General features: G+C 33.7%; 1 protein-coding gene across 1 annotated transcript in view; it reads left to right on the top strand.

The window, feature by feature from the left end:
• CADM2 (cell adhesion molecule 2) overlaps nucleotides 1-14,087 on the top strand; it is a 266,603-nt gene that overhangs the window by 138,324 nt on the left and 114,192 nt on the right. The window contains exon 6 of the mRNA XM_047875439.1: nucleotides 1,144-1,234. Within this exon, the coding sequence (XP_047731395.1) occupies nucleotides 1,144-1,234 (91 nt within the window). The remainder of the gene's footprint in view (nucleotides 1-1,143; nucleotides 1,235-14,087) is intronic.

The following is a 14,087-nucleotide window of genomic DNA, read 5'->3' as shown; positions in this document are numbered from 1 at the left end:
AAGGTCTTCCACAGGATCATAGTTTACCATTTGATATATGACAAGGCTGAGTAATATTTTCCTGAAGGAAGAGAACAAACCTAAAAATTACAGTTGATACTTATTTAATCAGTTTCAAAGTCAGAGAGTGAATATAACCCCAGGGTGGTTCAGTTCTTCCATCACAGGTAAGGGAAGGGAATATAATTGTGACTATCTGGAGCATTCAGAGCCTACTTTGTTTTTTTGATGAGGATGCAGAGATAAGACCAGGAGGCAATCCCATGTTGATTGGGATTCCATGTTGTGTTGGCCACACAATGCTAGGACTAGCAATAAGCAAAACAGATGTAAGAATAAGCAGATGTAATAAGCAATGAGTATGTTTACATCATCTCTGATTTTAAGCTTATTTTCCAGTTCTGCTATGAAATATGTGTCTCTGTGTTGATGAAATAATATCATGTGGCATGAAAATTATGTCTTAAAGTATTTTTGAATCTTCTTTCACCAAGGATGATTTTATTGTTAAATGGAAATAAAATATTTTATAATAATTATGCTGTAGCATATGTAACAAAATGTTAACTTCTAGTAATATTCAAAATAACGATTTTAAATTATTTGCTAACTGTACTTTAGAGCAAGCAACATGTGCCAAATGCTGCATTACTGTATTTCAAAAAGATTCTGCATAATGCTTATGAGACAGTACGCTTATGATCCTGAGTTCTTTGTGGGTTCTTTATTGTGATTCCTGGTATTCCTGCCACAGAAAAGTGCTGTTATTCAAATGTACATAAATGCATTCGGTCCATAATAATAGTATTCATAGCCATCTATAAATAGTCAAAGAAACAATTGTATGGAATGCTTGATATTCATCTGAACCACTTTTTGCAATTTCACTTTTATATTCAGATTCAGAAATAACACAACAGTGGTGCTCATAAGATATTCAGATAACTTTGTTAGCTTTTCACAGACTGGATGGTAGCTTCTTAAAATTGTATACTCTGTTTTGCTAACTCTGAGAAATTCCTTGTAAATATACACGATAGTAAGATAAAGCCTGAACCTACACCATGATGTGCAACTATTAAATGTATAGTTTTCTGTGTATTTAGTGTCATTTCTTAATATTCCTTTTCATTTTTTTTCTAGATACACCATCAGTTAAGATTATACCATCCACTCCTTTTCCACAAGAAGGACAGCCATTAATTCTGACTTGTGAATCCAAAGGAAAACCACTGTAAGTGATTTAATGAGCAATAAAGTTTTTCACTTTTTCTCCTATACTGCTTTGATTTCAGGCTTTAACGGCAGAAATCCACTGTTTTTGTCTTTTCTTGGTGGGCAAAGTCATCTCTAGAACAGAAATCCCCTGAACCATGTCTTCATTAAGTATCTGTGGAAGATTGGTCTTTTACTTTGTCATCTAGTGAAGTTTCTGGGAAGGTTTCCAGCTGTGATTTTTTTTCTTTTTATTTCTAGTAAGATATTTCAACCTGAAAGGAAAGTGGGCTTAATCAGTCACTGTTTATAACATGAGATTGATAGAAGTTACACATTGCTGAACTTCTCCCATGAAAATCTTTGAAAATATTGAAACATCCTCAAAATATCCCCAAGTTTTAAAATTAAAAGGGAAATCATTTTTGTAATAAGGGAAATAACATCTACATTTCTAATATAGCCCCCATGAGACATAATTTGTGAATGTGATATGCTTCAACATTTCCAATTGTAAGGTGATTTCATTATTAGAATACATAAGTTCTAATATCACTTCAACTTTAAATTTTTATTTTTTGGCATTCATGTTTATAAACACTAAACATGTTTATAAACACAGAAAATATATTTTTATAAAAAATTTAAGTGTGAATTATCCAAATATATATTACTCAGAGACTATTTGACAGCCATTTGATCATTCTAATATAGTGGCAGTCTAGATTGAGCTGAAAGTCATTTATTTGATTATTTGAAAAGCTTCCAATTAATTTGTATTTCTGTTTAAATTAAAAAAAAATTTTTTTTCAACGTTTATTTATTTTTGGGACAGAGAGAGACAGAGCATGAACGGGGGAGGGGCAGAGAGAGAGGGAGACACAGAATCGGAAACAGGCTCCAGGCTCTGAGCCATCAGCCCAGAGCCCGACGCGGGGCTTGAACCCACGGACCGCGAGATCGTGACCTGGCTGAAGTCGGACGCTTAACCGACTGAGCCACCCAGGCGCCCCATAAATTTTAATAGGATAAATTTAATTGTTTTCAGTATATAATGATAGGGGTTTGCTTCTGTGCAAATCAAATTTGTTATTTAAGTGTATACTTCTTATTATTCCATGAGAAATTTTTCTAAAAGAATTTTAAGACAGAGCCTGAAATATCAAATCCTCAATTATGTGGTATTATAATTTTTAACACACTAAGTGAATTCACACTTTTTTTTATCAAAGTTTTGATATTTTAACACTGTTCTCTCCTCCAGTATTTTTTTTCTAACAATAAAAATAATACTGATTTAAAGAACATTCAGTAAATCCATTATTTTTCTTCTTTTAAAAAACACTTAAGGCATTTAGACCTTGAAAGGAAAAAACTTTCTCATAGTAGCTTACTACATATACACTGTGCAATTCACTCATATAGTTCTCACCTTCTGATAAGCTTAAATTGCTTATAGAAAACATTTTTCTACCACAGTATGCTGAGTGTAGCCGTGCATGTCGGTATTATAGCTTTAACAAGAACTTCTGGCTACAAATTCAGTACTTTCAACTAGAGAAGGAAATGGAATAGACTCTAGTCAGCTTCAGACATGCTTAATTCCTAATTTCTTTAGTCCTGATTCTGTGTATCTAACAACAGAGTTTCTTTCCTAACTTTTCCTTCCATTTCCCCCACTGTTGCTTTCACTTATTATTTCCCACAACAGTCTCTCTCTGTTTGCTTCTGCTTCTGTTGTTATTTTGTTTTGTGTTGTTTTGTTTTTGCTTTTCTTCCTCCTTATAATCTCAGAGGTCAGCATATACATGAGGACACAAAGGAACTCAGGGTGAGGGCATAGCAAAGGAGTTTTGCTTTTACCTTTTCTTCACTGATCTGCCCCAAAGTACATATGTGTACATTTGGAATATGTGTACAACTTAGGCAATTAAATGAGATGACAATGAGAAATGATATATCCCTGTTCAAATAGTATCTAATTACCTGTCAATGATCTACTCTTTGGTTCCACATCTACTTCCACCAGTAGAAAGAGCATTTAATTTATGTGAATAATTCATTTGGGAGGTCTACATAATTGGGTCTTTAGGTAGTTGTTTTTCACCAGTTCAGATATGGTTGAATAATTTATGGTTGTGTCCTATTGTGGGTCTCTGTTCCAGTTACCTAGAAATAAGCGTGGGTGGGTATTACTCCTCTGCACTGCAGATGAACAAAAAGTATAATAGCCTTTCATTTATTTATTTTACTTGGTAATACAAAGCTTCCTGAAGTTTGGGAAATAGAAATGCTACCTTTGTCAGAAAAATCCCGATTAATATCATAGCACTTTGGAAAAAGATAAAGGAAATAAGCAAGCACTCCTTACTTTACAGAAACAAAAACCAAATCTCAACAATGGTAACCAAATTTCCTTTATTCATCCAAGTTTAAAATGGATGACTCAGGATTTAAATTCAGTTCAATCAGTGCCCCAGACTTCCATTCGTTCAGCTGTTTTCTATTTCAATTGCCAAGTTTAAATTGTCACTTATGCTAGCCAAAGTAACTTTTGAAGAACTAGGATGGTCCCTACAATAATGTTTAGCCCTGAAGATGAGCCCCTAGATGCCTGAAGGTGAAAAACTGGCTAGTCTTACGAAATATTTTCCTTTTGCCATCCTCTTTTAGCAGGCCCTTTTCTACATGCATGCCCTTTCTGGAAAGTTGACAAAAGCCTAACAAACTGACTGTTTCTAGCAGGAGGTTATAACCACACACAAATATCCGTGATTAGTATAATATCTTCTGGTCACTCCATAAGAGTTAAAATGGTCTTTATATTTTATCTTCGTCCTTATAGTTCCCAATGTTATATTTTGTATGCTATAGCCTACAAATTAATATGTATTGACTGATTCTCTTGTGCTGTACACTCATTTGCAATTTCCTTTTTATCATTTTCTTTCCTAGTAGATTGCCAGGCCATTGATATTAGAGAAACAGCCATCTTCTTTGAGTCCTTCTAGTCTTTAGACCACTGCTTCTCTTCTGTTCTTCTGAATCATCTTAAAATCCACTCTTCTGCCTTTTCGAAGTAACTATCATTTCTAGTAAATGAAGGCATTAACTTCTTTAAAGACAGAGTAATTCCTAGCCTCTCTTTAGTTTTATTCTATCCCCAACAGTGCCAGATGAGGCATATAGGACAAAAACCAAGGTAAGACTGAAAAGAAATCATTGGATTTTCCCAGAAGGAAATCTTACTGATCATAAAGAAAACAGTCTCACTAGAGCAAGTAGAACAGAAGGCAAATTGAAATGGATTAATCAGGAAATTAGTAGGCGGTGGGGAAATAAAATAAATGGAAAGGCCACCCATTTCAGAAAATGAATCATGAAAAGTAGAACGGAATGAGAAAAGAATTTTTTGTCAAACAGGGTTTTAAAATAAAAACAATAGTAAGAGAGATTGTCCATATTTTGAGATAGAATTTTTAAAAATCCCAAAGAATGGGAGTGAAAATGACTTGTGTGATATCACATACACCCAGTGGGCAGGCTTGAATTTCCTGTCTTACTCTGGTACTCACTGTTCAAGTTCTGCTCTATTACTTTGCAGGTCTTATACCTGATTCCCCATGTTGTTATTTTGAAACCACGAAAAAGCAACACCTCAGCTTTTCTTCCTATTGGCTACACAAACACTTAATTTCCACTATCTTTACCATTTATGCCTGATGCACCTTGAATAAGCAGGTGAAAAATAGAAATGGATAATGGATATATGATTCTTTTTCATCTTGTACCTTTAATCCATGATCAAATCTTTATTGTTTCTTAAAAAAAAATACTTGACCGAGGGGCGCCTGGGTGGCTCAGTCGGTTAACCATCTGATTCTTGATTTCAGCTGAAGTCATGATCTCATAATTCATGAGTTCAAGCCCTGTGTTGGGCTCTGGACTGCCAGTGCAGAGCCTGCTTGGGATTCTGTCTCTCTCTGTCTCCCCTGCTCACTCACTGTCTCTCTCTCAAAATAAGTAAATAAACATTAAAAAAATATTTGATGTATAATTTCCTGAAGAATGAGTTATTCACAGTTATTAGGCATATGGATAGTACACAAAATAACACTACTATCTTTTGTATAAATCATGAAATGATGGCATGGTTCAATTAGTACTGAAACTCATGTTCCTAACCTGCCCTCCTGTATGCTAATGTTGTTTTCCTTGTTCTAAATGTGAGGGCCCCAGTGACTGTTTATGAACAATCATGCCTTATTTGCCTGTTTTGGATGGAAGCCTTTTGCTGTTTTCCTGTGGAACAGCTGCATAACTTGGGCCAGGACCAAATTGTTCCAGTTGACATTACTATAGAGGCATTGTATTCTTTCCTTAAAAGAGAGATTACTGTACATGTCTGTCTATTGTTTTAATTTTAGTTTAAAGTGAGGACAGAGCTAATGCCAACCACTTTTCTTTCAAGTCCCCAGAGTTTTTGCAACCTTCTTCTTTCTTTGGCTGAATTCCCAGACAGCTTTCAGGCAGCAGCATTCTCCATTTATAGAAGCAGAGAAAGAAAAAAGCTGTTACATTACATTAAAGTCATGACCTTAAAAGGTATGGGGTTGCCCCCCCACACAAGCTATAGCTAAAGAATCAATATATATTTTAATCAAATGTTTAACACTATGTAAATTTGCTTCACAAAAGCAGTGGGACATTTTCAGTCAAATAAATGTATATTTGGCATTTAATCTATAAAAGAAAATAATTATAGGTATGGATAAACTTTTCTGTGTATCCAGCATGATGTTTATGTTTTGCTTACTATTTTACCTTCTGATAACCACAATTTTTCTTATGTTTTGGCATAAATCTAATATACATAATAGCCTAGAACAAAACATCCCCTGTTAGGGACAATTATGTGTCCCTCTAAAATGGGACAAAGTGATTTTTAAAATGATCAAGAATTTAAGAAGAAATCTGATAAGAACATATTGATGCATTTGATGCATTTTCCTATTAGCATAATAGAGATGAAAATGAGATGTAAATTAAGGCAAAACAGTTTTATTATATCAAGCCAGTTTTCTCAGCCTAAAATGACATTTTTACAAATCATAGTTTATTTATTACTTGTCATACAATCTAATCACAGCCAGAAGAAATGACAAAGTAAACCAGGAGTTAAAGAAAGCCAGTCATCATCAGAGTGAAATGTTGTAGGCCAAAACTGGACAAAAACGTAAATTTTGAAAAAAGACTATTGATCTACAGTAATAGCAATGTCATACCATTTGACCTAATGCAAAATAGATGTTAATTACACGATAGTTATTTCTCTACTGCCATCTATGTTATAGAAAGCTATCTCATTAATCATCCAGGTCTGTATTTCTGTTCAGATATGATGCCTAAGTGGTCATGCTCTGGGGCATTAAAAGCTGTGGGGTACATTAGAAAGAGAAACACAAAACTAGGTTTGAATTACAAATCTGTGGATATCTGTGGCCTGAGTGGATTTGAAAAAGTCATTTAGCGACATGAAGTATTTTATTTTTAATTAATAAACTTTACTTTTCAGAGCAGTTGTAGGTTCACAGTGAAATTGAGTAGAAAGTACAGAGTCCCCATATACCCCCATCTCCACACATGTTCAACATCCCCTACTATCAACATCCCACAAACCATGAACCTACATGGACCCATCATTTTTAAAACAAAATCCATAGTTTACATCAGGGTTCACTCTTATTCTCTAAAAATTAATAGAATTGAATCTAGTGAACAAATTGTTTTAAAGATTACTAACAATGTATATGAAATTTCTGCTTCTAAGGAAATTTATAATAAATAATAATCATGAAGATGATAAATTGTGATTTTTTTTCAAAGAATTACAGATTCTATATCTTACCAAATTTTAAACTTAGGAGTCTTAATTATATATTTAATACATATGCTAATATTGGACTGCTATGGCAATCCTAGAAACTGAGTTATCATCTCAAATTTCTTCCATGGCTCTGAAATTCAAGGTTCCATGCAGAATGAACATGCTCTAGGACAATGGTCTGTGACTTTCAATAGCCTGTTTGAACAGCAAAGGTATCTATACCAGAGTCATGGCTGATTGAACTGATTGAGCAACATGGCTATGTTAGCTGAGGTTAAATGGTAATAATGAGGTGACAGAAGAGAGGCAGGGGCATGAACCCCTGTCAGGGGCAAAATATAATATAGCTTAAAATGTGAAACTGGAAAATACTGAGCCACAGGTGCAGTACCTTCATAGTGCTAAAGGTAGAAAAAGTTTTAGAGTAATTCGAATGGACTGGAAGGGATAGAGAATGAGTTCTGGTCCCACACACATGAAAAAGGCTACAGTCCAGAGCACTTCTGCTGGGATGAAAGAGAAGTTATAACCAGTTAGCAAGTTTTGACCGAAAGCCAAAACAGGAGATCTGAAAATCTTACACAACTGAAACTGAGTGAAAGGCATGACTCATGAGTGTTTGAGAATCCAGGGTCTGTGATGTATAAAACCTTATTTTGATATGGCATCCCAAATTGTTTTATTTATTGTGTTATTTAAACCATGCAACTATCGGGGAGCCTGGGTGGCTCAGTCGGTTGAGCGTCCCACTTCGGCTCAGGTCACGATCTTGCGGTCCGTGAGTTCGAGCCCCACGTCGGGCTCTGGGCTGATGGCTCAGAGCCTGGAGCCTGCTTCCAATTCTGTGTCTCCCTCTCTCTCTGCCCCTCCCCCATTCATGCTCTGTCTCTCTCTGTCTCAAAAATAAATAAATGTTAAAAAAAATTAAAAAAAAAAACATGCAACTATCTTGTAAAACACTTACAAAATCATAATCATTTCTAGTTTGTAGAAATAAGGAAATAAGGAAAATAAGTCTTGTGGGGTTATATGATCTTTTCACACAGCTGATAAAAGGTAGAACTGAGATTACAAACATGCTTTAAAAAATTTTGACAACAACTGGAACACCTGTGTGACTCAGTTATTTGAACGTCGGACTTCAGCTCAGGTCATGATCTCAGGGTTTGTGAGTTCGAACACTACATTGCACTCTCTTCTGTCAGCATGGAGCCCTGCTTGCACTCTCTCTCTCAAAAATAAATAAACGTTAAAAAAATTAACAACACTAATGGTTATGTTTTCTTGTTTACCCAGTGTTTTCAGTTCTCCTATTTTATTGATTTTTCACAATAACCTGGTCAAGTTGGCAAGAATGAGAGCTCTCACCAACTATTGGGAAAGCCTATATTTCAATCACATATGTAAAACAAAATGTAATTTATAACACAATTAGCACTTATGTAAGCTCAAACCTATTGGCATATCTAAGTATTTCTAAAGAGCTTCTAAATATATCTAAGTAACTTCTGACTAGATTTTATGATTCAGTATATTTGTTTTCTTATGACATATTTGACTTTAAAAGCAGATTATATTCTTAATTTTATATATCTTTAAGAAGATTAGGACTGCAGGTTACAACCACAAGGCGATACCAATGCAAATGCAGTGTGAAGTCCTAAAGGTTGAATAGAATGAGCTGGAAGTTAAAAGAAAACACTCTTACAAGTCTGTTTTCTTAAGTGCTTTGCTTACAATATCACCAAAATCATTGGTGGAATAAATATCATGAGGGCCTCCTTACCATTTAGATACTCTCACAATGTCAGTTGTTGGCATAATAAAGGTTGCGGGACATTTAGATTTTGTTTTGTTTTGTTTTGTGTTTTTGTTTTTGGGTTTTTTGTTTGTTTGTTTGTTTTGTTTTGTTTTGTTTTGCTTGTGTTTGTGTTCCAATATCTAGATTCAACTTTGACTTAATTAATTAAAGGCCATATAGCCAGTTTCTTCTACCATGTTTCCAAAGGTATAAAAATTGGGAAATTAGCTCTAAGTTTTCATAATTAAAAAGCCTATATATTCATGTGCTGTCCTTCCCATATGAATTTCTTTTCTGAGGCCCATATGGTCTTTTTCTTCCATCTCATGGCTTCAAAATTTAATCACACATTGACTCTCTGGAAACACACAAGTGGTTATCTTGGAAATGAGACCGAATATATTTGGTTTTGTTTTCGAAACAAGACGCTGACTCTCAGTACTCTCCACTGCTGTTATTTAGGCTGGGCATCTGTAGTGTGTTGGGCACTCAATCGTTTTCAATTAAATGTTCCTATGTCTTGCAAAAGTCCCATAAGAGCATGCAGAACCACGATTATAGATCCATAGAGGAAATGTACTTCTTGAACATTTCTAGGTAAGCAGTTTTCTTGCAACAAAAAGCCAATTATTTTGAGGGATTATGTAAATGTTCATTGGGAAACTAACATAAAAATGTCTCAGTATGTTTACGACACCATTGTGGAATGATGCTGTCATATACGTTGATGAGATTTTCAAGATGTGGACTTTTAGGCTCATGGGTTTAAAAATCTGTAGGTTTTTATGTATTAATTATGAGATTACATCCTAGTATTTTACTCTTTATCTAAAGATATATAAACATTGCCTGTGTGTTTATACAAAAACAAGTTATCAAAATGGTAATTGTAGGAAAATTGCAGAAACAAAAATCACTCCTAATATTAGAAAAACCTAAAATTCTAATACTATACCTCATCCTTTTTTTATATCTCATCCTTAATTAAAGAAAACATTAACCTTTGCTCAGCAAGTGCTATTCATTAAGATTTGTTTTTTTATACTTGCAATTTTTAAAAAAATTTTATTGATTGACTGATTTTTATTTAAATTCAAGTTAGTTAACATACAGCGTAGTCTTGGCTTCAGGAGTAGAACCCAGTGATTCATCTCTTACATATGACACCCAGTGCACATCCTGAAAAGTGCCCTTCTTAATGCCCATCACCCGTTTAACCCATCCCCCCAATGCACCCCCTTCCAGCAACCCTCAGTTTTATTCTGTGTATTTAACAGTCTCTCATGGTTTGCCTCCTTCTCTGTTTTTACTTTTTTTTTCCTTCTCTTCCCCTATGTTCATCTCCTGAGTTTCTCAAAGTCCACTTATGAGTGATATCATGTGATATCTGCCTTTCTCCAACTGATTTATTTCGCATAGCATAATACCCTCTAGTTCCATCCACATTGTTGCAACTAGCAAGATTTCTTTCTTTTTCATCACCGAGTAGTATGCCATTGTGTGTAGGTATGCATAGATAGATAGACAGATGTCATAATGTTAGAGCTTAAAACACCTCTGGTGATCACAAGTTAACTTATGGAGAAATAGATTATTCTGTGGTTGTGTTAAATATTTTGACTATTATGTTTGCATAATATGTGAAGGAAACAAAATGTGGAAGCTAAAATTAATTCTTAAAAGTGAAATAGAAAAATCTTTTTTTTCAGCTAAGTATTCAAAGCATTCAAAATATTCCAATTTAAGAAACAAAAACCTTTAACAGCACTTCTCAGTTGTGGTGAATTCATTCTTCTTAGAACTCTTTCTTTACTGTTTGTGCCATTCACCTGATTCTATATATATTTACTTTAGAGAGGATGGGCCAAATCAGTAACAAGGGCATTTCTGAGACAACAAATCTGAGAACACAGTAAAATATCAGCCTTGTTCTTTTGAGGGAAATGTAGAATAATAAATACCTTTCTCCTTTGAAAAGATAAAGCCATTGTCTAAAGGACACTAAGGAGTCTATATGTACTTTTTATAAAACAAATTCAAAACAAGAGGTGTTCTTAATATATAATGAGGATAAAACCCTAAAAGTGCTAAAACCACATCAGTTAGATTCTAAATTAATGTTGAATATTCATAATCAAATAGAATTTCTATATGTTAATTATTTTGTGGGTTTTCATAATGCGTTGGTTTCATAAAATCTATCTTCCACAAAGATAAGTGCTCGTTCACATATGCCATTTGTCTGGTAGAACTCTTTTCCTTTATTAATTTATTTATTTATTTATCTATCTATCTATCTATCTATCTATCTAATTGAAGCATAGTTGACATATAACATTATGTTATTTTTAGGTGTACAGTATAGTGTTTGGACATTTATATACATTATGATATAAATGCTCACCACAAAGAGTGTAGTTACTATCTGTCACCACACAAAGTTATAATATTATTGACTATATTCCTATACTGTACTTTATATCCCATGACTGTTTTATTTTATAACTGGAAATTTGTATCTCTTAATCCCCTTCACCCATTTTGCCATCCCTCCACACCCTTCCCCTCTGACAAACACCAATTTGTTTTCTGTATTCATGAGTCTTTCTGTTTCGTTTGCTTTGGATTTTAGATTTCACATATAAGTGAAATCATACATTATTTGTCTTTTTCTTTCTGACTTATTTCACTTAGCATAATGCCCTCTGAGTCTATCCAAGTTGTTGCAAATGGCAAGATTTTCAGCATTTTATGGTTGAGTAATATTCCACTGTGTGTATATGTATGTCTTTTTCATCTATTCATCCATTGATAGATTCTTAGGCTGCTTTTGTGTCTTGGCTATTGTAAATAATGCTACAATTAATATAGGGTAACGTATATCTTTTTGAATTAGTATTTTTGTTTTCTTCAGATAAATACCCAAAAGTAGAATTGCTGAATTATATAGCATTTCTATTTTTAATTTTCTGAGGAAACTCCATACTATTTTCCATATTGCCTGTACCTTTTTACATGCCCACCAACAGTGTACAAGGGTTTCTTTTTCACTACATTGTCACCAACACTCGTTATTTCTTGTCTTTTTGATGATAGCCATTTTAACAGGTGTAACGTGATATCTCATGGTGGCTCCGATTTGGATTTCCACAACAATTAGTGATATTGAACACTTTTTCATGCCTATTGGTCATCTGGTCTTTGGAGAAATGTTTATTAAGTTCTACTGCCTGTTTTTAATCTGTTTTTTTCCATGTTGAATCATATGAGTTCATTATATATTTTGGATATTAATCCATTATTGCATACAACACTTGCAAATAATTTCTCCCATTCAGTAGGTTGTCTTTTTGTTTTAATGGTTTCCTTTGCTGTACAGAAGCTTTTTAGTTTTATGTAGACCCAATAGTTTATTTTTGTGTTTCCCTTGCCTGAGAAGACAGATAAAATATATGTGTGTGTGTATGTATGTGTGTGTGTATGTATGTGTGTTTGTGTGTGTGTGTGTGTGTGTGTGCGCATGTTTTATGGTTTCAGGTCTTTCATTTAGGTACTTAATCTATTTTGACTTTATTTTTGTATATGGTGGAAGAAAGAATTCAGTTTTTTTTACATGCAGCTGTCCAGTTTTCCCAATAGTACTTATTAAAGAGACACTCTTTTCTTCATTATATATTCTTGCTTCCTTTGTTATAGATTAATTGACCATGAAAGTGTGGTATATTTCTGGGCACCTTATTCTGTTCCATTTATCTATGTGTCTGTTTTTATGCCAGTACCATACTGTATCATTTACTATATTTTTGAAGTATAATGCAAAATCTGGTAATGTGATACCTCCAGTTTTGTTGTTCTTTCTCGAGATTGCTTTTGGATATTTGGGGTCTTTTGTGGTTCCATACAAATTTTAGGATTATTTGTTCTAGTTTCATGAAAAATGCTATTGGTATGTTTATTATGAGTGCATTGAATCTATAGATTGTTTGGGGTAATATGGACATTTTACAGTATTAATTCTTTCAATCCATGAGCATGGAATATCTTTCCATTTATTTGTATCATCTTCAATTTCTTTTATCACTATCTTAAAGTTTTCAGAGTATATGTCTCTTACCTCTTTGGTTAAACTTCTACTTAGTTTTTTTTCTTTGATACAATTGTAAATGGGATTGGTTTCTTAATTCACATTTCTGCTAGTTCCAGATTAGTGTGTATAAATGCTACAGATTTATATATATTAATTTTGTATCCTGCAACTTTACTGAATTCATTCATTAGTTCTAATAGTTTTTTTGCAGTCTTAAAGTTTTTTATGTGTAGTATCATGCCATCTGCAACAGTAAAACCAAGAACATTCTTCTTCTGAAAGCCACATACTCAAACAGTCTAAAGACATTTTCTTGCATTATACAGGTTTTTACAATGTGAAGTATATTGATTCAATTTTTCACATATAATCTCAATTAAACAGAAGCCCCTAACCTTCACAGTTTGAAAAAAATATAAATGGCAAACAATGCCCCAAATTGTAGAAAATATGAATATTTACAAAGTCTCTGATTAGAATAGGAAGAATCTGCCAGTAATTAATAATGGCTTTACTGCTCAACTCTTGCAAATTCAGAGTACCAGAAATATTTGGGATGTTTCAAGGAAAGAAGAAAGAAAAGAGAACCAAAATAAAAGTAGGAGAAGAGAACAGCAACCACTGTGACTTGTGACAAGCAGATGTCTCTGAAATGGTGTGCTATCACCATCTTCAACTTCATCACTAGCACTCAAGATCAAAGTATAGGGATGAACATTGTGAGGTGACTATATAAAAGCAAGATTAAAAATATAATAGCTGTGCAGCTCTAGGACAAGGAGACAGGCCGTAGGAACTCTCACTGTGGGTCAGTGTTTTTCAAATTGCTGGTTGTGTCATAAGAATGAGTCATAAGATCAGTTAACAAATTGTTTTTGAAAGCCAAACATAAAATAGAAAATAATAGAATTGCAAAGGTAAATACAGAGAAATAAAGAAGAAAAAGAAAAATGAAGAAAATGTCACATTGCATTAAAAAGAGCAAGCTTTTATTTCCTGTATGTGTTTGTGCATTATGTAAGGTTATAAAATATATTTTTCAGTGGATCACACCTCAGAAGGCTTGAAAATAATTGTATTAACACCAACTGACATGA

The sequence above is a fragment of the Prionailurus viverrinus genome, chromosome C2, assembly GCF_022837055.1.
Source record: "Prionailurus viverrinus isolate Anna chromosome C2, UM_Priviv_1.0, whole genome shotgun sequence".
NCBI classification, from domain to species: Eukaryota; Metazoa; Chordata; class Mammalia; order Carnivora; family Felidae; genus Prionailurus; species Prionailurus viverrinus.
The sequence above is the reverse complement of the archived record's forward strand: the minus strand, read 5'-3'. Positions and strand labels throughout refer to the sequence as shown.